Source organism: Chlamydotis macqueenii, chromosome 26 (genome assembly GCF_036417535.1).
Source record: "Chlamydotis macqueenii isolate bChlMac1 chromosome 26, bChlMac1.mat, whole genome shotgun sequence".
NCBI lineage: Eukaryota > Metazoa > Chordata > Aves > Otidiformes > Otididae > Chlamydotis > Chlamydotis macqueenii.
In genome coordinates, this window is record NC_141581.1 from 1,695,283 (window position 1) to 1,719,656 (window position 24,374).

A 24,374-nucleotide genomic window follows, 5' to 3' on the forward strand; every position below is an offset into this window, starting at 1 on the left:
TGATTATTGTCACAAAAATCAGTGTTTGCTGAGCTGCACCCCACTGCAACGCACGACTTTGTGAATGTGGAAAAGCCTGTTTTCTGGTAGCGCGTGCATCACAAACAGGACACCGTGGCTCATCTGCCTCCTCTCCTTCGGGCTTGCGCTGGACGGGTTTGCAGTGTGATCGAAGTGTCGGTGCTGACAAAGGCGGGGGGCACGGCCAGGGGATGAGAGGAGGGTGGGACCGGTGTTGACTTTGAGTGGCTTACGCTGCCGCGGCCTCCTTCACCTGGATGCCTGCAAATGACTTGCTGCCCGTCACGTTAAATAGTATGCAAGTCCTTTCAAGTTCCAGAATTAGACGTCTGCCTGTCATGCCTTGCTCTTTTCATCAGGCCTTCCCGTTGTTCGCCTGCTGAACAGCATTCCCCTGAAAGATAGCTGCAAACCTTCCTGTCACGTTTTTGTGTTTCTCCCCCTCCCTGTTTGACTTCTAAGGACTCGGCAATTGTGTTGTGTCAGTGCCTGGGAACTCCTCCAGCCCAGGCTGCTGAGGGGCGTCCCAATCGGGTTACACTCTGGGTATCTTTTACCAGTTTTGTTCCCATCTCCCATCCTGGAAATCTCTGTCCTGGGAGGGGACGGTCCTGGTTGTGCCGTTGCGCACGTTTTAGCAGGGTGAGGTACCTCTGCTGCGAGCTGCTGAAGCTTAAGCCTCCAAATTAGCAGCTGTGACGATAAGTCTGGCTTGAATAATTCGTTGATTTGTCTGTGTTCCTCCTCTTTGCTACTGACTTTCCACTCAGCTGTAATGGCAAAAGATTCTCGTTGACTAATTGAGTGTTGTCAGAGCATCGCCCTGCAGCTGTTGGAGAGGCGTACGTGTGTCTGCTACGGAGCACTAATGAGTTATGAGCTTGATAACGCTGGACTTTGTACAGGTGGAAGGGTGCAGAGTGTGTGTGGGTGGCGTGGGTTTTTTTTCTTTCTTTGTTTTTTTTTTTTTTATTTTTTTTTTTTCCCCTCTCTCCACCAGTCGGTGAGACAGCTGATACCGGTCTGTCACCAAAGGAATGTGCTGCGCACAAAAAGCTCAAGGGCAGGCAGTGATAATGGAAATCGCAGCCCGGCAGGGAGTGTCACCTTTGAAATTAAAGATCGACGGTAGAGATGAATAACAAATCTTGTTTAAGAATTTAATGCTTTTTTTTTGTGTGTGTGTGTGCGCACACCACTCAGCTTTACTGGGAATAGTTTTTGTGATGACTAGCTTTAACTTCTGAGCCAGCGAAGCAGATGTGGGAGCAGTTGCTGAAGTTGAGTGCCATAGCATAGTACGGTAAGATGAAATTAGGAAGGTCCCAAATTCAACCTAAATTGGTCCCTTTGGTGTGGCACCTAACCTGCTGGAGCAGGGTGGTCCCGTGCCTCCACTCCCCCAGGTACTTGCTCTTTCCCCTCCACAGATCCAGCCCTTCCTTACCACATACTCCGTTACGCTCCGGCAAGATGAGCTGCTGGAAAAGTTTCACGTTTTGCACGTGTGTGTGCTTTTTCCCTTGGATCAGTTTGTGCTGGAGGGTGGAGTGCCGGCTGGGCATGGCGAGGCTGTCCCTTCGGCCGCCTTCTGCGGTTCCTCAGCGCGGCAGCAGACCCTCTGTCGTGCTGCTGTGAAGCTGTGTGGGGTGACTCTGTGAACCGGATTGCTGAAAATATCTGGGCTGGAAAAAAAATGTTCCAGTGTTTTCACAGCCGGCCCCCCCTCCGCCCTGATCTGTAATCTGACTCATGCTGCCTTCCCCGGGCAGCGGTGGTGGTACAAAGGAGGGGGTGGCGAAGGAAACTGTTGAGCTGGCTTTGCCAGGCAAAACCTCCTCACATCCTGAGTAATCGCCCAGAAATTCATCAGCGGTGGCAGAGGTTAGGGGATTTTCTCTGATTTAATAGATGCTGTTGATGCAGCTTGTTGGGAAATGTTTGTGGGGATGACCAATTACTTATAGGAACTTAGCTAGTGAAGAAAAGGTTAGAAAACTTCAGCAGACTTCTGATTTCTCAACACCCCTCTGCCCTCCCCAGTTCTTCAAAAAAATGTGGAGTGGGGAGAATGAATAGTGTAAACCTGGCAAATAATTGACTCAGTCATTTCAAAAGTACTTGGGTTTCTCGCCTGCCCACCAAGTAAACAGAAGCAAATGACAGAGTTGGCACAGTTACATCATTTTTTCTGAACTTTTCTGCTCTCACGAATGCCAAAGGGAACCCAGCAACGTGCTGTTGGGAGGTGAGTGGCCTCACATGGCGAGGAAGAGCGTAACCGTACAGCGTTTAGTGGTGCAGCACGTGGTTATTACAGAATAGCAGTTTTCTTCTGGGCTCTACCCTTTGAAGTGTAACTTGCCATGAGTGACAATCGGTACTTGTTCAGTGTTCAGACCGGCTTTTGTTCAGAGCTCTGACCCACTGGATGCCGTATAAATCATGAGCTCAGTTGTCGCATACTTTTTTCCTGGTATTCCTGTGCGAAAAGTAAAAGCTGTTCTCTTGCATTGCATCTTAAGATCACAGTACTCTTTATTTTTCAGAATTACCTTTCTGAATTATCAGAGTTGAAAAGACAGAGTAGCTGTTCAGGACAGCACTTTTTTTTTTTTTCTTTCTCTCCATGTCAGTAGATGAGTGAGGATTAATGTTCCTGTCCTAGTCAAAGTTCCAGCTCAGGCAATTCAGATTTATCTACCTAAAATTCACCCATCAGTTACAGTTGGACACCGTATTGAAAGCTTTTAGTGTGCCAAGGGAAATCCGTGCCACCACATGCAACTCCAACTCTTGTCCTTCATGGCAGCCTTAATATGTATGGAGATGATTATCCTTTCAAGTCTCAGATATGTGACTGAGTTGTGTTTCTCCTGGGAATTTAGGCAAAATATCTTCCCTCTTGGTATGCAAGATTTATGGGAAATTTAATCACCCTTCTCCCCAGACATCCATATGTCTACTTTTGTACTCTTCCTTCTTTCTTTTTCCCCTTTCATACTGCCTTGCTTTTTTCCTTCCTGCTCTGAGTTAACCTTTGACTGCCTGATTAAAGCTTTTTACCCTAATGATCAAGACAAGGACCAGAGGTGGGGTGCTTTTTGTTTCCCTTACAGTATGTTTATCACAGATTGACAATCATAAAGCGTCCTAACGTATTTAAAATATTTTTCCTTACTTTATTTTTTCCATCCTAGCAGAAGGTTCCACAGAAGCAGGAGGAGTTCATAGCAGGAATCTGTGAACATAATGTATTTACTTCTGTAGTAATTATTAAAGATGTGATAAAACCGACTCTGAAGAGGAAGAAGAAATAAAACTGAAGATACAATGATATCTGCCCCACGCTGCTATAGATACCAAATTGAGTAGGTCCTATTTTTAGAGCATAGGAAGAGAGTGAGTGTATTTTACAGCAGGAAATGGTAGCTTCATAGATATGAACAGATCTATGAATAATGAAAAAGTTCCTGTTCTGAGTATTTTGTTTTGTTTCATTTCATGAGTGAATGAGAGTTTCCTAAAAATCTACAATGAAAGAAATTTTTGGTGCTAGATGAAGAATCCAAGGAGCTACTGAAGACAGTTAAATGAAGCATTGGAAACTTTTAAAAAACCAAAACACACGAGAAAATTCTGAGTAAATTTCTTAGTAAAAATTTATGAGATTTAGTACTGTTTCTGTGATTAGAAACTTTCTGATATTTTCTGTGTAGCGTGAAGGGCAATTTCCTGTGGTTTTGGCATTAATTTGTCATTTACTTCTTGGACCTCAGCAATATTATTAGTGTTTGACCATATATACTTCTGATATTCTAAAAAGTTTGAGCTTTAAGACTGCTTTTTCATTCCTCAGCCGGATTTCCATTGGGATGCAGGTGATTCCCTCTTGTTTGCCTGTCTGCTGGCAACAAAGCCCTTTGGTAGTGAGAGGTCAGGTGCCCCTTCTGAAGATGGAGAGTGGCATCTGTGTTGATCTCACTTTGGCTTCGTCCCTGCTTATTAGAAGAAATAGCAACTTGCAATGTATGAAGAATACATTGTGATATTGTGGGGTCATTGACGAGTCTTTGAAATGGAAGCTTTTAAAAATCACTGGCACTTGGAAGTTCATGTCTGCTGTTTGCAATCTGCGCTGGGTGTAGCTTGGATCCCTGCTTTGCAGCACAAGTTGAAGCTTGCGAGAGGGAAAACCATAATAATTTATATTTTTATTTTGTACCTCACAAACCATCTTTCTTTAGGAACTCAGTGGGCTTCAGAAAGAGCACAGGGTTTTATGGCTAACTTCTGTTGTGTAGAATATTTATGCATGTTAAGCAGGAGCAGAATTTCTGAGCTGTCCAAGACTGAGTATCTTTGTAGAATGTAGAAGCCCGTGGCCTGCAGGATGCTTCCCTTTGGCCTGCCAGTTTTCTGCGCAGGAGCTGGGGATCAGCTGTTCAGGCAGCAAATGCTGACCAAAGAGCCGGGCTGTGCCACGAGCGTGCTCCCCGCACCCACCAAGGATGCGGGAGGGCTGCGGCCTCGAGAAAGAGATGGTGGCCACTTGCGGCAGCAGTGATTTTGGGCCTGGGTACCAGCAGTAACCCTTTGCTTAGGTTTCACATGAGGCTTTGTTTCTGGCGGTGCGAATGTACATGGCTGTGTTCTTTTCCGCTCCCCTCACCTCTCCAGTTGCGGCTGCTCTTTATTAACCCAGGCCGTCGTTACATGGAAGCTTGGAACTCATAGGTCTGCGAGTAGAAACATCTCTTGCCATCTCTGCCCGCTTGCTGTTGTGTCTAAGCTGCCCTCACCCTTGATAACGGTGTGTTTGTACGCTGGTGTGGTCAGCTGCTCTGGTTGAAAGGTAACTAAGCCAAAACACTGGAAAGGTTTCGTTTTAGCTTAGGCCTTCCCTGACTTTCCTCTGTGTGTGCACAGGTGCTGCTGGCCCAGAGCAAGGGGTGGCTTTTGGGGAGGCAGTGGCAGGGCAGGTGGCTGTGTTGGTTTAAACTGTTTGGGAAGTGATGGTAGGGCCACCTTTCTTGTTGACTTGAGTGAAAGCCCAGCGGTCTGCTCTGTCCCAGAATAAGCAAACACTGAGCTCCTTTGCGTGTGCACATAGTGCTGCTTCAGCTGCTGGAATTGCTGCAGCATCCACATGCTCCCTCCAGCTGTCGTGTTGTGGGAACAGTTTCTAATTGCCTGAAACTTAACTGGGAGGGCAATGGGATATACTGGCGCGAGGTACTGTTTTACCAAAATAGCTCCGTTCCCCTTTATATTCCATTAAAAAAAACCCCTGAAAATATTTCTAAACTAGTCTGTCTCTTTGCATAATAGAACTACTTCTTACTGCTTACTCCTGGGCTGTGTCGGGTTCACACAGACCAAAGCTGTGTCATCCTGCTGTAACTGTCCCGCGTGGATGTTGCCTTAGACACCCCTGCAGAATGATTGCCCGTTAATATATTTATACAGCCCCTCCTACGCGCTGTCCTGGGAACCGTTCCCTCTTGCACTTGTGCAGTGTCCGTAGCAACAGTTGGAATTGCTGTGTGGAAAGGCAAAACGGTTTTATTGTGGTTTAGGTGAGTCCCTGGTGCAACCAGATCCACAACCGTCTTGTCTACAAATTCTGGATCGCCTGGACTCATGCTGTGTGAGCATGAGCAAACCCAGAGCAGTTTGGATCTTCTTTCTAACGCCTGTTTCCTTTGTTAACTCAGTATTTTTAGTATATTTTGGATCTTGAGCCAAACAAAGAAAGAAAAAAAAGAAGTCCTTATGTAGCCAGTAAGGAGGCAATAACGCCCTCCATGTTTCCCACTGAGTTTTGTGTGGCAGTAAACTTGCTAACTGCTGCAACTGCATCGAACTCGTCTGCTCTCTTGCTGTGTGGGAGATGGGTTTGAACGTGCAGTCTTGGTAGCTCTTGCTTCCCTTGCCGCTTCTCTGGGGCTGGGAGAAAAAGAATGGACTCAAGCTGCTCGCTATAGGAGATCTCTCTCTCTTTTTTTTTTTTTTTTTTTTTAAGCATACACATATATGTGTATACTTGTGAATGTCCTTGTACTTTCTGGATGTAAGGGAACAACAGAAATTGAGTGCTTCAAAGAAGACTTGGTCCTCATCTTGCTTGGTAAGAAGACTTGTGCTTTGGTTGTTGCTGTGGATGCTGAATGACATGATCCTGATTTGGGATAAAATCTGGTAGTATTAAATGAAGTCTAGCTATACAATATGAAATATTACACAGAGCAGACTTTCCTCTTTCCTTACTCGACGTGTAACTGGCATTTGAACATGAGGCAAAGACCTTAAGTGCAGAGTGATTGAAGGCACTAGCTGGCAGGACTGCAGAGCTTGAGATCTTTCTTTCTCTTCAGCTGGCCCACAGGCAGCTCTTTGCTGCTGGAGCAGCTGGGAGCACTTTGATTTTGGCTTTTCACAGGCTCTTCTCAACCATTGTGTGCAGGTGTATGGAATATGGACACGCTCTGGCCGTAGAAGCTGCACTGGTGAGTCTTTCTTAGACAGGGTGTAAATTAAGTGAAACCCTGGGGGAGAAGGAACACAAACTTCTGACAGGCTGAAGGCAGCGGTTTTGAGAGGGCATCCGTGTGCTGCGCAGAATGCTGGATGCTTTCCTGGTTCCTGTGGGGAAGCTGCAGCTGCAGTAGCTCAAATTGCCTTTCTTGGTGTCTAGAGAAATGCTTATCATCCCCCACAGATGGAGGAAACCTAGGGGACATTAGAGGCACTTGTCCCGCTAGTCTTCTACAAGATTGATTGGCTCTTCCTAATCCATCTTTTTGATCTCTGCTAACCATCTTGTCTCCAGCTGCAACATCCTCTGCTTTGGATTTATGGACCACTGCCTGGGGAGAGAGCTGCCACTGCAGGCAATCAAGCTGCTCTTTAAAACCAGAGGCTAGGGAGAGTGACCCCTTTTGTTTTGTGAGTTAAATAGGTCATTTGCAGATCAGACTTTGGCGAATCAAAATGACTTGAGTGGAGTCAGTGTTCCATGGCTGAAGTGCTGGAAGCAGAATGGTATCTAAAGACAATGATTAAAAGGTTCGTGAGTGTTGCCATTGATTTATTCTCAACTAGCTTGTTTCAGGTTTTGTTTTCTCTGAATTGTTTGAATTCATCTATCGGACAGTGAAAAGCTTGTAGGAGATCTCTTCCTCCTGCTTTGTAAATGCTTGACCACAGCTTGTTTGTGCGTTTCTGAAGGGCCGCATTGGTCACCTAGCCTATTTTTGGGGGAGGAAGTGTGGTCTGCTGGCTCTGCCAAGGTAAGAATTGCTTTAGTCTTGGGCAGTCAATACTATGCACAAAAATGTTCCTGTATATGAAGAGTAGGTAGTAAAGTTCTTTGTGTGGTGCTTTGAGAGCTACTGATTGAAGATGCATGAGCACCTTCTTTTTTTCAGGAATGCATCCAAATTTTCCAACCTTTTGGTCTCCTCAGGTTGGCAGAGTTGGGCTTTTTGCTACCTTTGCTGTGTAGCACTGCGTAGACTGATCAGATCTCGTAGGGATCCCGCTTTGCGTGTCAGGAAACGAAGTTTATAAAAATGCCATGTTCACCCCCAGGCCCCAACAGGATAAGCATAGTTTCATCAGAAGGACCTAAATATTAAAAGATGTGAATTTGGAAGGGCACTCGGGTGTTGTTCCTTGCTTCAGGCAGTGATGGCTGCCCGGTTTAATTGAACACGATCTTTGTGTTTGAGGAGGAAACACAAAATGTTTAAATCTGCTGCTTTAGGTTAGAGATACACCTCAGAGTACAACTTGTTGCACTGTGAGATAACTAGTCCTGTGCAGATACATCTGAGAGTCTAGGGTGCAGCACTGGATTACAGAATTATATCAAAATAAAGCCATTCAGATGTCCTAAGGGATGTGAACCTGAGAAACTAAGGTATCCAGAGCAGCCACGCCTGGGGGGAGAGTGCGGTGCTTTGTGCTCAGTGGGAATTACAGGCCTGCGGAACAGCTAGCTTCTGTTGTGGCAAAAATGTAACAAATCCTTATTTTCACTTTCCCTCCCTCGAGAGTGTTCTGCAAAAACTTCTGATTCAGCTGCTTTTATTAGAAATTTGGTGCTTCATGGAACAAAGTTATATTTGGGTAACTGAAATGTATCTGGTGCTGTGCGTATGGCCCACAGTATGGCCGGGAGTCCTTTGGTTTCCTTCCCTGGGTGTTACAGCCGTGGCTGGGATTACTGCCGAGAACTCGTAAGTGCTGATGAGTTTTTTTAACTTGGGTTAACAAACAAAGAGTATGTGATTGTAGGAAATGATAATGATTCCATGAAAATACATCTTTTGGGCACTGTCTTATTTGGCCTTTTGGCCTGTAAAACCAAGTACAGGGCTTCTCATGTCTGCAAGATACAAAGATACAAAATGATTTTTGTACAAGAGGGCTGGCTGACTTGAATGTTGAACCAGGCAGAAACATTCATTATCCTTTTTTTTTTTTTTTTTTTTTTTCTTTTTCTTTTTTTCCCTCTCTATGATCAGAGAGCTGAGCCTAAGCTGCGGGAAAAGGTCCTAGCTGAGAACAATCAGGATGGGAAACTTTTGGAGAAGAGGTGAAGGGAAAGTTCAAACTCTTAAAAATTGCTCTATGGTCTAATCTCTGTGTCCTGAAGAGCAAAACAACTCATGCAGCTTGTTGATTTCTGGAGGAGGATTCTGCTCGGCATGGGGTGTGAGCAGGGGTCCTGCGTGCTGGTGGGGATTCTGGGCGTTAGCGTACTGAAAGTAGTAGCAGTGGGTGTGTTTCTGGCTTCAAACTCTTAACTCTTGTGATTAGAGTCGCAGTAACGTGTGGATGGAGAAATCTCTTGTGAGAATTGGAACTGTGAAGCTGTAGAGTGGTGCTGGCTGAAATTGTTCTCCAGTGGTTTCCATAAGAATTGGATTCTCTTCGAAGTTGCTCCCGATAAACTGTCTGCTTTCTTTCCATTATTTTTCCAATGAAATGTTGTGGCAAAAACTATTGAACTTTCTCTGGGAGCTCATGTTTCAGTTTTAAATTGAATGTTTAGGTTGAAAATAGGAACCCTTTATTATCAAGTTCAGCTGGAGAGAATTGACTGCAATAACTAACTTTTAATGTGTGTTTAGTTTTTATTTTTTTAATAAACTTGTTATGAATAGCTTTGGGCATTCTCAATAATTACTATAGGCTGCAACTCTTTACTTTAAATACTTAGTGCACAGACCACATGAAAGAGATAAGGTCTTGTCTCATGAAATAGCTTCCATTTATGTGGCCCAGAAGATTCCAAGGGCCTCTCAAACTACGTAAATAGAAGATCGTTGCAGAAGTACAGCCAGGCCAACGAGCAGCACGTAGGATGCTTCACATCAGCGCGGAGGGGAGGAGGGAGGGGGAACAGCTTGGAGCACAGTCAGAGGATGAATGGAACTCCTCTCCGTGACACAGAGTGCTGTGGCATCATCTCCTGACTGCGAACAGAACAGATACGCTTCTTGAGTTTCGTCCAAAAGGCTTCTGCACAGTGCTTTTCATGATTGATAGCCAGCCTGTTCGGAGGAGGCTCTCCACCAGGATATTTTCCTGACAAAGCACTGTGAGTACGGATGCAGATGCAGCGTAAAGCTGTGCTCCCACGGATGACTGTTTGCCAAAGCATAACACGACGTGCTTGTATAACGTGCCTTCGCTAGAGGTGTAGCTGGTGTGCTGCTGTTGGTCATGGGTCACTGCAGCCTGAAAAAAATTAAAAAAAAAAAAAGTAGGTGTCTGAATTCGAGAAGCTTCATGCTGTCTTCAAATGTGCTGCCAGGTGTAAGGTTTGCAGAGCCGTTGGGAATTGCCGTCAGCCCCTCCGAGCCTGCTGGTTTCGGTGTTCAGCCACTGGGCCTGTGAACGGTCCGGTTAAAGCTGCTGCACCAAGCTGGGTTGCCTGTCTGGCCAAACCCAGCGCATCGGCTGGGAAGGATGATGGCGGAGGCTGATGCTGGCCAGAGTGGAGTCTGTGGTTTTGGTGAGGTTTCTATTCAACTTGCCTTTTGAGTTGCTGAAGCCTCTCTATCGGTGTCATAAACAATTGCATGAATACAGATGTGCTGTCTGGTGCTGTTTAGTGTCTGTTCTTATTAAATCTTACATGCATAATGCAGAAATGGGACTAAACATATTCTCTAAAGAAAGGGAAACTGCTCTGTATTTTCTTTAGATCTGTTTCCCCCTTCCCTCCTCCGTTCTCCGTGCCTGCCTCTGCTTTGAAGAAACGTTAGGAGATCATCTCTCATTTTGTTTGCAAGACTTGCATGAGATCTTGGGAGCTTGTCTTCCCCGACGACGTATGTTAGTTATCGAGTGTAATAAACTCGGTAAGTGTTTCAGCGTGAGGAGTGGAGCAGTAAATGTGGAACTGTTTTCAACTTCATTCTTCCTAGATAATGACACAAGCTAAGCTCCGAAAGGCCCCTTCTGGCTGGGCTTTCCGCATGAGGTTGTGTTAGTAGAAACACTTGCTTAAATTGGATGATGTGTAGTTGTAGATGTGCATTGTGATTTTTTTTTTTTTTAATTTATTTTTAACTTTTTAACTCGAAACAAAGGAATCTGATAACTAAGCAATTCTGGCCATTTATGAGGGCATTTTCATGAAAACTTAGAGGACGAGGGATTTCCCTGTCGCTTCTGCTAGCAGTGAAACTGTCCAAAGCCATGAATGAAGAATAGAACTTCTTCAGAGAAAACGGTTATGCCGGAATAAGCATGAATTCGCTTTTCCGGTATAATGTGCTTATGTTGATAAAGCATATTCTTACTATGGGGGAACACAGCTTACTGGAAGAGCTAGATCAGCCCACGGGGTTTCTGCTGTGATATTTCTGCGTGTAGCGAAAGGTGAAAATTTATAGGGGATGTTTATGGATGAGCTGACTGTCTTGGGTTATTTTTATACTTGACAGATAAGAAATGAAAAGAAAGAAAAGTCCTCCTCCTGTATGCTGCTGCTTCTTTTGTATGTGTACTGCGAGTCAGGAGCGGATTTTGGTTCAGTCGCTTCCCTGTTTTCTAGGCCAAGATTTACCGATAGAATTACTTACCTGACATTTCAGAACTTAAATTGGGTGGCTGTTTATTGGTGTTGTTGGTTTCTGGTGGGTTTGGGCTGTCCCAGTCCAGCCCCAGATCTGTTCTGCATGGCTTGCGATGCTGGGGGCATCTGTGCACATTGCGTGTTGTTAGGAAACATGACCGAGGTGACGCTCGGCTTCCAGGCCACCGCGTGTTCAGTCCCAGTGTCCCGACTGCTTTTATGGCTGTTTCTCCTTTTTGGTGGTGTAGCAGGGATGTTTTGTTCTCCTTTGGTTAGTCACCCCTCGATAAGGGGTTAACTTTTTGCATTCTGACAAGGAAAGCTTTTCCTAGTAAAATAGGACGCATTCCTTCGCACCTTTACTGTAACAGGCTTCAGAAGTGTTTGCCTTTCTTTCTGTCCCTCTCAGTCATGAGGCTTTTATCCAGGTATCTAAAAGGCTGTGCGTGCGTTTATTGGAATGAGAACTCTACAAGACTGGTTGATCTTGAGCATATAAACTGGTTATATACGGGGAAATCTGTTTCCTCATGCAAATACAAAAGCTGTGATACTGATGGAAAAAGACTCTGACTTACATCGTGTCCTGTGTCTTGAAGAAACAGAAATGATTCCAGGCGCTTCTGTGGTCTGTCCATTAGTGTTTTTCTTCTTCCATTCCCTCCCTTCCCCTCTCCCCAGTCCTCTGCTTTCTGTTGTCTGTCCCTGCCCTTTGCTGTAGAATTTCCTGCTGGTAACTCTATAGAAATTACATTTCTGCAGCAGGAGACAAGGGAAGCTATTTGAGAGTGAGCCTCTACACTTCTGACTCCAGAAGGTCCTTAGATACTGGACTCCTAATTAAAAGGTCAAAGCCATTTTAAGAAACAAATGTCTAAATATAACCTCAGCTTTGTGCAGATGGACTCTGGTAACTAAGGCTTCACAAGATGGATACAACAATATGTGTAAAAACTCCTGTAACTGTCCTAGAATAGAATTTTTTTTGTAGCGTGGTGCATATACATGCAGCTCCACAGGCTTTATTGGCATGAATTTGGAATGACTCCTGCAGTTTATCTGATGCTTGATTTTAGAAGGCCATTCACTGTGCTAGAGTCTTACTACCCAGATGGAGACGTGAGCGTGTGCCAGATGCTGGGTTGGTGAAACCAGCTGTTCACTGAGGAACCTGCAGTGAAGTACCTACTGCGTACCGATAATCCTCAAGGGTATCAGCTACACAATTCCTGATCTCAGGAAACGACAAAAGCAATAAGTAGAATGACAGTTTCTTCATGTGAGTCTTCTGCTGGTCCGTAGAATCTTGAAAAATGTGTTTCCTGAAGCCTTATATTTTCCTTAGAGGGCTCATTTTGGTAGGTTTAATGGCCTGAGTGGCAATCAAGGAGTCCTTTCCTAGTATGGTTGACATCCTTATTCTTAGCGATTGTGATTCTTGTAGTGTTCTGAGAAACAGCACACCTGATGTCTCTTTCAAAACGTCTCTTATTTTCTTTTTATTTCAGGACAAACACCATGATGCTGCTCACGAAATTATCGAGACAATTCGGTAAGTGTCCAGCGCAGACGTGGCTAGAACCCTTTCCTGTGCCTTGCTGCTTCTCAGTGAATGGGTGTCTTGAGAGAAGATATAAAGGAGGGCAGCACTTATAATTATAATTTAGCAGCTCTAAATTATTTTCTAAGCCAAATTGATATTGTTGCAATACAAATCTCCCTGTCAAACAGACTTTGAACTTGCCATATTCTATTCTCTAAAAAATGAGTAGTGATATTCAGCTTCTGGTGCTTATGGCAGCCTCTGTTAGATATTTAGAAAAGCAGGGTTAAGAAGACACCATTGGTGTGATGTGTTAAGTTCTGGTCTTGCGTATCTTCTTTCCCACTCCCCTCCCTTTCCCCTTGTTGCTGTGATGTTGCAATATTGTTAGCACTTGCATTATTTGGGAATGCTGTCCCTATTAGCATTCCTCTTAATTCTGCTGGTCGAGCTGGACCAATGTGGGGAAAATGGGAGGAGAAAGGTGAAGGACAGGTATAAAGAGTAGGAGGTCTGAGGATTTCCCAGCACGGGCAGTGGTTATGACATGGCTTGCTGTTTTTTCAGCAGGATTAGGAGGTGACTTGCTGTAGAACAACTTCTATTAAATGCTAACGCAAACTCCCCAAACACCTGAGGGATTTCGTGTGTTATCCGCATCAGACTGTTTAAAAGCTGTTCTCATTAACTGCTTTAGATCCTTACAGTGCAGACTGCCCGTGTCTGAGGGCTGTATCTGCAGCAGGCTTTGACGGTGGGATGGTGCAGATACAGTAAGGTACAAAGAATGGTGTTGTGTCTGCGTAGCCACCTGAGCTTGAAATTTTTTCAGTCACATGCAGCCTGGGAACAGGTTGTGAGGTTTGTTTGCTCCCAGCATGAGTGCGAGAGCTCATTGGTGGTGGTGTTGATAAAATAGCTCATATACGTGAAATCATAGCGTTTTCTCATGGTCCGTGCCGGGAGAGAATGTGTAATGGGGCTAGAGCTGAGAATTTTTCTTCTAAAGAAATTTATTTTTCTAACTGCAAAACCTTGACACAAGATGCACTGCTGCTTCCAGTTCACTTGTAGTGGTGTTGGTAAGGCTCTGTGCCTTGGGAACTTGTGACGTCGATTGTCAGTATGGTTATTGAGAAGACCCCTTCTGAAGCGATTTACACAGATGTGGTGCTGAAGGTGATTGCCAGAGTCATTGGTTCTAGTGCTTTTTGCGCTAGCTGAAAGCAAGGGGGAAACTCTGCTAGAAAGCAGTTGGGCCAAAGTGATGTTTCACAACCGTGTTTTAGGCATGATTGCAGTGAACACAGCATGTTAGAAGGCTTTCATGCTGCCTTGGCCTGCCTTCTGCAAAGTAACCACAATGTGGTTACGAAAGCGGTGGGTAAAAGAATGCAAAGAAGTATTTATCTCTTCAAGCCAGTGGTAAACAGCTGCTGACTGCCCGTTTCCCTAATCTAAGAGAAAAAAAATTTGCAGAGATCACAGCCCTAACATTTTTATGGAGATGGGAGATGTTAATCAGAAGAGAGTCAGCCATAGACGTAGGTGTTCTGGTTTTTACTTTCCTATGTATTTATTTGATAAGGGAGAATCTGCCAGAAAGAACCAGAACTGCTGGGTGTCCAGTCAGGTGTGATTGTTTGGTGGTGGTTTTTTTGTTTTCCTTCCTACCATTTTAAAAGTGAAGCATGCATCAAGGTATATGAAGAAAAACCTCTGCCATTCCTATTGGATTTCATCCCATGACATGCTCCGAGGGTTTCTGATGATGATAGTGCTTTCCTATTTTGGTGCTTTTCGAGGAAAGTGTTTGCAAAGCTTATGTGGCTTTTAAGTTGTCTTTGAAAGGGATTAATCTTTCTGCGTTCCGAGAGTGAAGATGTCCTCTTCTGTGAGGTGCCAGTGTCAGATGCACTGCGAGTGGGTGCGCGCTTTCCATTTCTGATGGCGGTAACACAGGGGGCTTTGTTAACTCGGCGTGTAAAAGGGATCTTTTCTCAAAATAACTTTTGAAAATCTGTTTTCAGTTGGGTCACATAAAGTGTAAGAGCGGTTTAGGGCACTGCACAGAGGAGAATGTCCTTGCAGTGAATGGTTGGTGGCATTGCTTTGGGGTGCTGTAGGAAATATCTTCTCCACATTCAGCTTTGTCAAAGCTTGTTACAGTATCAGAATTCTTTCAAGATATTGCACTTCTGCGTTATATTTTGTGTTAGATTAGCATCAGCCATGGCTTTGAGTATTTTTATACACATTGAATGCATCTATCACCTTGTTCTGAAGTTGTGCCATTTCAAGAGCTTTATACTACTGCCAGTGTCTGCGGGCAGCTTACTGTTTATTCAGTACAAACGCGAACATTGCAGCTTTCCAGTTAGCATTTTGTGATGTCTGCCTTACTCCTAACAATATCGTCATCTTCAGGTCTGCCGCAGTATTCTGTCTTGCCACATAGCAATGCCAGTCTAGCGCTGAGACACACTGCCTCCTTTTACTCAACTGGAGATGGTTTTATTTGTTATTTCTTCTCTTGTTCCAGGTGGGTCTGTGAAGAAATCCCAGATCTCAAGCTTGCTATGGAAAACTACGTTTTAATTGACTATGATACAAAAAGGTGAGAGGAATATTTTTTTCCCCTACCAGGAGGACAGGCCAGCATGGTTTCTAGTGAATCAGTTTGTAACCGGTTATTCTTAGACACTATGAACTGAAGTTTTCTTTCAAACTGGCTTCAGACTCTGCCGAGTTATTTTGGTAGGAAATGTGTAACAGAAATATTGGCAAAGGCTGTTGGATTAAGGACATAATTGGAAACTCCACACAGCAGAAAGTTGAGCTCTGGTGTACGTTGGAATTACTCACTCGCAAACAATGATCGGTATCTGCGCTGTTGGACTGCGTCCAGTGCTAGGAATCTGAATGGCAGTGAGGTTTCTACTTTTGTAGTAACTAAGAATTCCTGTTTGAAAGTGGCATGCCAGAGCTGTCTGTCAGTGCTTGTGTCCTCCGCCTGCCGTGACCGTGGGAGGCTAACCTCCCGCATCCCTCCTCTGGTTAGGGTTTGGTGTAAGTGGGATGCTGGTTCGGTGGGGGGCTCGAATAAAAGGCAGACTATTCATACCGCTCTTCTGGGCAGTTAGAAGTAATTTTGAGATACTTGTAGTTACATGTGAATACCTGTTCCATAAACAGCTTAAAATGAATGTATCGTATGTGGCAACACTGAATAAAAGAGAAACCCATCTGTTCCCAAGTCACATCCCGCTTACCCCTCTGCAGCTTTTCAAGGAAGTCATAAACTTGTAGAATTGGTAATGGTTTTAGTCTTTTTACTTCCTTTGAAAAAATCCATCAGGAAAATGACTTGTAGCAGATAGACTGACACATGAACGTGAATGAAAAGCAGGAGATTCTAGAAACGCATGTGCTGTGCAGACAAAAATCCATTTTGGCCTCTTGCTTTGTCTTAACGTGGAATTAAACATGGGCAGTTGAAAGCTTGACGTGGAAGCCAGCAGTACTCCTCAGAGGGGTGTCCTAGCCAGCGTAACGGCAGTGGGGATCGCAGGAGACTGAAGAGCCACTTCCTTCTGATGTTCCCTGGTCCCCTGCCCATTCCTGATCTGGGATGGCCATGATTTGATTATCTTACTCCTGTAACTCCCTGGACTGTTGGTTATTTTGCTGCTGCTTTGTGGGTCTGATTGCATAACAGATGATGTTCCTAGTAATATCTTTTCTTCCCTGGCCAGAGATGAATTTATTTAATCCTCTCAGCTTCCATCATTAAGGCATCTGCCTGAAATGACTGTAATCCCAACCAACCCATGAAAAAATCAGTGTGCTTTTCTGATGGGTGAAATTTTAGGTTGTGTCCTGAGTCTCTCTGCATTTTCAGACACAGAGTTGATTTCTAGAAAAGTATCTACTCGTCTCAGGACTGATTATCATGAGAGATGATGGAACAAAGGAGGAAAATTTACAGATGTCTTAAATTTCTGTGCAGCTGAGAATATGGGAAGGAAATAATGGACTATGAGAATACAAAGCTTTCTACTAAGTCATACTTTGAGTTCAGCCCTTTTTCTGTTAATTAAAGAATCTAATATTATTTGTCATGTATTCCTAGTCTATCGGGGAAGTTTTTTAAAGAAAACTGTGTACAAAGTCCTGAGTGTATGTACACATACAGTATGTATGATGACAAAAAACCACAAACCTGCCTTGTAGAGCTCTGTTTTGAACTGACCCTGCGTTCTTTCTCCCCCCATAGCTTTGAAAGCATGCAGAGGCTTTGTGACAAGTACAACCGAGCCATTGATAGCATTCATCAGTTGGTATGTATTTACCTTTGTTACGCACTGTGTTTAGCTAGCTGGTTTGAATTCAAGGATAGTGAGTAATATCCAGAGCGCGGTGACTGACGTAGTGCTGGATTTTATGTGTTAGTCTAGTTGCATCACCAGGATTCAGGACTTCGATTCGTTTGGGGAGTTAAGTCTGATATTAAATCTTATTTTCTTGATCACATCTGGGCAGTCAAGGAGTTAGTACTGGAGTGACATTCTTACAGGAAGAAAATAATTTATTTATTTTTTTTCCCCTCTCAAACGGCACTTTTGTAAGCGGTTATTCTTTAGTGTGCACTTCTGGCACTGTTGTTTTGGCACTTTGAAATACCTGAGTTACCTTTGGGGGGAAGAAAAGATTTCTCTGCCTTTAGTGTATAGATGTTTCACAGGGACTTAGCATATAGATTTACTTTTGCAGAGGGAAATCTACGGCTTATGGGTACTTAAATAATCCATATGAACTCTCCTGTGTATTATGGAAGTGATCCATGGCTTAGGAATTTCCTTGCTTGCCACTTAGTTCAGCCGCTCTGTTCTGCGGGGTCGCTCTGGCCAAACGAGAATGTAATCTCTTTTCAGCCCAATTTAACAAGCTTTTTGGTTTTCTTACCCCTATAAAAGATTGAATTGGAGGAAGCAAAACATAAACAATGAGTTAATCTTACTATTCTGTTTAATTATGAAAATATAGGTGGATTTTTTCTCTGCTGTGCTGTGGAAATTATTTCAAGTGTGCAGGATTATGACAGCAAGGCTTTTTTGCTAGACTTTCCTTCGCTTTGTGGGCCTACAGCTCCCTAAAACTTGTGCTTGGTTGGATTCAGGCATCTTCGTGTGGTTGTTGGGTAACAGCAAAAAATTTGCAGTTGCTATCTGAAATGGCAAACCTATAATTGTTTCCTTTTCTTCTTGCCACCTGAATCTCAATCGGAGGAATGTTTAGAAGGGATCCTGGAGTTGTCTTTTTTTTGTTTGTTTTTCCTTATTACAAGGAGAGGTAAACATTTTTAGAACTTAACAACTTCTATGTTTAGAACAGGGTTTTCTCTGAAGAAGAAAGGAAGCTTGATTTCCATCTCTTTCCTGCCACTCCCTCTTTGGGTACATAGGATCCCTCCCATCCTACAGTTCCTGAAAGAAAATAAGAACTGCTCTGAGGTTGACAGTACAGTGGTGATCAGTAAATAAAAAAATGAGTGAATAACCTTATACACCTACTCTAACTATATTCAGTATGAAGCTTTACATTGCCTGTTGATTTTTTACATCTCTCTAATTTCCCCTTTACCACCTATTTCCAGCAGGCATATTTGAAATTACTTATTTGTTGAGGTGAGACGAAGTATAGAGCAATGGATCTTGCATGATTTCTTTAGTATCGTTCACTGTTTTTACCGTTACAGAGCACCTGCAGACCAGCTTGTGAGAGAGGGGAGGGAATTTCTGATTTCTGTGTTATGCCAGTGCAGCCTTGTTTTGGTGACGTTTACTTGTCTTCACGTTGGGTTCATGTCTTTCTTCCTGCTTTTTACCTTTAGTGGAAGGGAACCACCCAACCGATGAAACTGAACACTCGTCCCTCCAACGGGCTCCTCCGGCACATCCTGCAGCAGGTGTATAACCACTCGGTGACTGATCCAGAGAAACTCAACAACTATGAGCCCTTTTCCCCAGAGGTTTACGGAGAAACTTCCTTTGACTTAGTGGCCCAAATGATAGATGAAATTAAAATGACAGAGGATGATTTGTTTGTTGACTTGGGCAGTGGTAAGTGACAATTAAGTGAGTTTTCTTTTTCTCTTTTTCCTTGCTGGTTTTTTCCTTTCTTTGGGAAAAAAAAAAAAGTGAAATTCACATTTGGAAAGTAAGCCAGGAGTAAGGATTGTGTTACAGGATAAGCACCTTTTCTAGATAATCCTCAGTGACGCTCCTGCTTTTTATGACAAGATTAAATAGACCAAGCAGACATCCCAGACGTTCTTCCCCACGGTGTTAGTGAAATGTCAGCCTACAAATGCAATAAACCCTTGTTACAGAAAACTCTTGGTTTCCGTTGCTATTGGTGAATACATTTGTAAAGAAGAAATAGTATTAAAAAGGATGCTTAAAAGGTAACAATATAGTTCAATTTCTAAGGATTCATCTGTTTTCAGTGGATTCAGTTTATACCCTTTATATCTGGAAATGTGATTTCTTGACCCTTCCCATGTCAGCATGAAACACTTGGTGTGGAATCTGGAAATTAAGCAGTTTTTTTCCTCTCATGTACTTTTCAGTGTGTCAAAAAAGACTTTATAGTTATCTTTAACAGCTACCTTGTGAGACCCCACAAAATCTAGCTTACAATCTACAACTGCATCTCATGAAAAAGGTTAGAGCTTTAAAAGGAAATAGATGTTTCCAGCTGGTAAAGAAACCAGATATGACTCAAACACATGTGGAAGAGGTATACTGAGTAAGAAGATGATGTTCTTCTTTTTGTTGCTAAAATCTGGTTCAAAGCAGGAAAGGAGTAATAAGAATTTCCCCTTTTACTGGATGGGTTGTAAAGTTTTAAATGAGGTACATTTTGTTTTTTTCCTAGTATGACACAGAACTTCTGGGGAAAAATATTTAAAAATACGTTCAGTTGTTAAAAACCAAATACATCTTATATTTAAATACAGCAGGACTGTCATTCCCCTCTAAAACTTAATCCATCTCCAGTCAGGGATCTTCAGTGATATATATATATTTTTTTTTTAATTTTAACCCCTTGCTTCCTCTGTCAGTGAGACTTTTGTCTGAAATTTCCTGTTTCGATGACTTATGGTCAGATGAGACATTTAGAAAGGCATCAAATCTGACAAACTATTTTCCATCTGGAAGAAAAAAGTTGCCATAGATGCTCGCAATTGTTTGTTCAGGAAGGTTAAAGAAGATCATATCTGAAGTCCTGTAGGGCTGCTGATTATATAACAAGCTCAAATGTTAGATATTTTAACCTGCTATAATCAGAAATGAAGTATCTATTGCTAAACTCCACACTTTAATCTTGGAGATTGACCAACAGGATAAAAATTCACCATTTAAAAGCCTTTGACTTTTAATGTTTGGAGCACTGAAACAATTAAAACCAGAACATAGTTGTTGAGTTTGTCCTGAAGGAGTGAACTTCTTGTAAACTGTAATCAACGCAGAATTGAGTGCAGTGTAAATGAAAAGACTGTCACAGCAAATTATTTCTACCAGTAAATTGAATGCCGTTCCAATAACTACATGCATGCAGCAGCGGCTGAACAGCAGGGCTAAACCCCCACCAGGATGCTGTGGCTCTTCTTGTTAGTTTTGGGTGTGATGCCAGGAATCTGTGCCTCGGTGCAGGAGGAATTTATGAAGGTATGCATCATCGTTAGGCAAACTGAAATTACAGTGCAATAAAGTTATTGCAGAAAGCAAAGCCGAAGACAGACAAGATTAATAACTTCTTATGCTGTATCGTGTGATATCTGACAATGCAGCGTGTTCTTGATTGTCCCGTTAGTTTTTGTCCTCCTTGCTCTTCATAAAGAAGAAACAGTGAAACAGTTCTGCCTCAGACCTTTGCTTGTCTGTGTTTTCCTCCCTGCAGACATTTATCCATCCGTATTTGCATGTGGATAAAATATGAATGTGTATGCAAAATGGGAATTGGCAAAAAAACCCAAAAACCAACCCAAAAACCCCAACAACAAAACCCCCTGTCAGCACTGGGGTTCTCATTGTGCCAGCCAACATTATAGTGGTAATGTTTAAATGCAGGAGTTCCACCCCTTCAATTACCAGTGCCCGCTTCCTGCCGGCAGCCAGTGAAATGGAAAACAGCAATATGTTTTCTGTGCAAATGGGCTCTCCTCTTAGATTCGCTCGCCTTTCCCATGTGGTCATCTGCAGAATGATTGAGTTCCCTGGTGAGATAAGAATGCATTTTCTGTTAGTCGTAGACAAAAAGTGATGCATCAGTGTGCTATTGGTGAATATTGGGTGTTTTCAGAAAATCTTAAGCGACTGCTTTAACAAACGTGAAATTACGCTGCTCTAGTGTGTGCAATACGTGGGTCGCTCATACAGAGAGAAAGCTAATGCATATTTTTTCTTTTTCCTTTTTAACGTAAGCTGGGGTCGGGGAGAGGGAACACACTCGGGCGAGGTGTAGAAATGGCAGCTAATTACTGCTGGTGGCACCTGATGGAAGTAGAATTTGGAGTGATGGGAAGTTCATGCCTTTTTAAGTAATGCTTAGTCTTGCCAGCGTAGTGATTGCTTCTGAAATTTTGAGTGTTGAAACCTATCGTATTTTCTAGAGTAGTATAGAATCATACAATGGTTAGGGTGGGAAGGGACCTTCAAAGGTCATCCAGTCCAACCCCCCTGCCAGGAGCAGGGACATCTCCAACCAGATCAGGTTGCTCACAGCCCCGTCCAACCTGGCCTGGAACGTTTCCAGGGACGGGGCATCCACTGCCTCTCTGGGCAACCTGGGCCAGTGCTCTACAACTCGCATTGTAAAAAATTTTTTCCTAATATCCAATCTAAATCTACCCCCCTCTATTTTAAAGCCATTACCCCTTGTTCTGTCACAACAGGCCCTACTGAACAGCCTCTCCCCATCTTTCTTGTAGTCTAAAGTAGCTCATATATAAATAAGCCTTTCGTGTTCTCAGACTTTGTGCTGCGTTTCATAGTGAAAACCAGTATAAATATTGCCAGACTACGGCAAACATTTTAGCCAATCTTTACGTTAACGGTGTAGGTATGTGACCAACAGGTGTTTGTTTTGGGATGCCGTAGGGTTTGTCTCACTGCTTATTCAATTACTTAATTAAATAGTGAACTACAACCTGTAGATTTGATGGAATGCATATACAATTTGTGGGCAAAAGATTTAAAATGCGGCTATTCTGAAATCTGTATGAATTTGTAAAAATAAGCCTGTAATATTTTGTAAAAGTAGCCATTAATAATTATCAATACAAACATTGCTGTAAGTGTATTCGAATGCTGTTATCATCCAAAGTGCTCAATATATTGAAAAATGTAAGCCTCGGAACTACAATCCTAGTTCGTACAGGAACCGTCAGACACAACTGGGAGTTGAAATTACATCCTGAAGCCTGGTCCCACAGATCACCTGCATTTTTCCCACTGGCCTTTAATCTAAAAGCCCTTCTCTCCCCTTGCAGTGTTTTTTCTACTGAAACTTGTTCTCAGGTTTGTTTTTTCTTTCCTGCAGGTGTGGGTCAGGTGGTGCTTCAAGTGGCTGCAGCCACAAACTGCAAACATCACTATGGTGTGGAGAAAGCTGATATTCCAGCCAAATATGCTGAGGCGAGTTTATTTTATTTATTTTTTTTAAGCAAGTTGTGTGTATATGCCTTATTTGAAGGCTAACTCTGTGGTTCAGGATTACTATTAAGTGCTGTGCAGGAAGAAAAGCAGAGTTTCAGTCATAGTTGCTTTTCTTTTTCGGGTCAGTAAGACCTGGAGCACGGCATGCTTGGGGAGAGAAGTATACGTCTAGTCATTTGCTAGGAGTGCTTGTGAAGTGCACGGAAAGAGCGCTGGCGTGTTTCTGAAGCGATTTCAGGACCAGGAGACATAAAGCTGTTTTCGCAGTACTGGCACAGGACCTATTCCAAAGGAAGTGCCATGTGAGCATCACCTGAACGCCTGCAGTTATTCTGTGTCTGAACTGGCTCTGAAGCAAATCGAGGAATGAATTCACCAAACAAATTGTTCGTGAAGATTTTAAAGGCTATGTTTCTGCTTATGGTAGCGATGCCCCTTTTTGGTGTCCTACAGCTGAGGTTCAGCTTAGTTATTAAACTGTTACAGGCTAATTGATGAGGCCTGTGTTGGGTATCTGGTTAATAACTGCTTAGTAGGTACCTAAATGAAGTCTTATTACAAGAAAACCATAATGTTTAGGCAGGCAGGCAGTTTTCTTTACACTTCTTTGAATTCTGTGCCAATGGGGACACACAAAGATAATCAGTTCCAAAGCAAACCTGGAAGGCAAATGAGGTACAAGCAAACAATAAAGGTCAGTCATGCCTTACCATGTGAAGTTCACTTTCTTCAGTAAACTGAACAGAAACTTATCCCTCCGTATTGTTAAAACAAGCTGACTCAGTCTTACAGGCTAGAAAATTATACCTCATGAAGGGAGGGGGAGAAAAATATCCTTGATCCTCCTTTTCGGTGGTGTGGGCAAAAATGCATAAACACAGTGGTGAAGAAGATCGGACAAGGATCTAAAAACCTATTTTGTTTCCCATGCCGTGACCCAGTGGAAATTTCCAACTGGAGCACTCTTTGCAGTCTCTGCGTGTGAGCGTTCTGGTTTCTTTAGGAAGTCACTCGCAAGGCCTGGGCTCCCATCTGTGTTTACTAGTAAACTTGAATATCAGTGTTCAAGAGGGAAAGTTAAATTCTCATTTTCACTGGTACCCCTTCACGTCATTGTGGAAACACCAAGCTTTAGTGAAAAGGGTTAGCAAACAAAAAAATTACCCACAAATTGAATATTAGAGTATTAACTCTTGGGGTACCCTCAGTTTCGGAAGTACACCAGTATTTCATAAGATTACAGGATGAACAAAATATGCTGCTTTATTCCTCCTCGTTACAGACAATGTCCTGTCAGAATTAACGACTAAAGAGCTGCTGCAGTGTCAGAATGTGTGAAGCTGCCTGTGTACAGCTCATGTGCCTCGTGCTGTGTGTGATGTACCAGTTTTCTCCCCATCTCTGACAGACATTTGTGTAAGGCATTGCATTAAGTTTCCGGTTAAGATTGGCTGCGGCAACACATCTCTGGTTGCTATGATAATTGATGCAGATGACTTTGAAAAGCTTCAGCTAAAGAGGAAGAGTGTTAGGATTTGTTTTAGTGAAGTTGTCTTAAAAAAAAAAAAAAAAAAAAGTAAGTTCATACAGCATATGAAAATACTGAAGATTTATGTGAGTTATCCTACTAAGCTTTGGAGTGCTTCTGAAATGTAACGAACTTTATATCTGCACACGCTGACATACTGACCTGCTGATGGAGGTCTCCACGTCTTCAAGTTATCAGTGAAGACACGATTCCTGCTTTGCTTCTCCCCCTTATCTCCTTTTCCCCACTACCTCCAAATTTGAGCCCTCTCATATGTGGAGTCAAATCTTAAAGATCAGGAGGTTTTTTTTCAGTCTTCCAAGACTGAGCTTGAATGAGTTTCACTTTCAAATGCGTAGCTGGACCCTCTCTGCCAGTACAAAATGATGACCTGTGCTGCATGTTGCAGATTTATTTAGATGGGGACAAGATTTTGTAAATGTGGGGGTGCAGGTTTGCAAGGCA

At 43.1% G+C, this 24,374-nt stretch overlaps 1 protein-coding gene across 4 annotated transcripts in view; it reads left to right on the plus strand.

The window, feature by feature from the left end:
• The window catches only part of DOT1L (DOT1 like histone lysine methyltransferase), a 73,063-nt gene that overhangs the window by 4,130 nt on the left and 44,559 nt on the right, over nt 1-24,374 (plus strand). For all 4 annotated transcript variants that reach the window (XR_015261152.1, XR_015261153.1, XM_086767281.1 and 1 more), the window contains exons 2-6: nt 12,625-12,668; nt 15,202-15,276; nt 16,936-16,999; nt 18,553-18,781; nt 22,266-22,360. Coding sequence is in view for 2 of the 4 variants with exons in the window: in XM_086767281.1 (XP_086623407.1) it covers nt 12,625-12,668; nt 15,202-15,276; nt 16,936-16,999; nt 18,553-18,781; nt 22,266-22,360 (507 nt within the window). In the remaining 2 variants the exon portion in view is untranslated. The remainder of the gene's footprint in view (nt 1-12,624; nt 12,669-15,201; nt 15,277-16,935; nt 17,000-18,552; nt 18,782-22,265; nt 22,361-24,374) is intronic.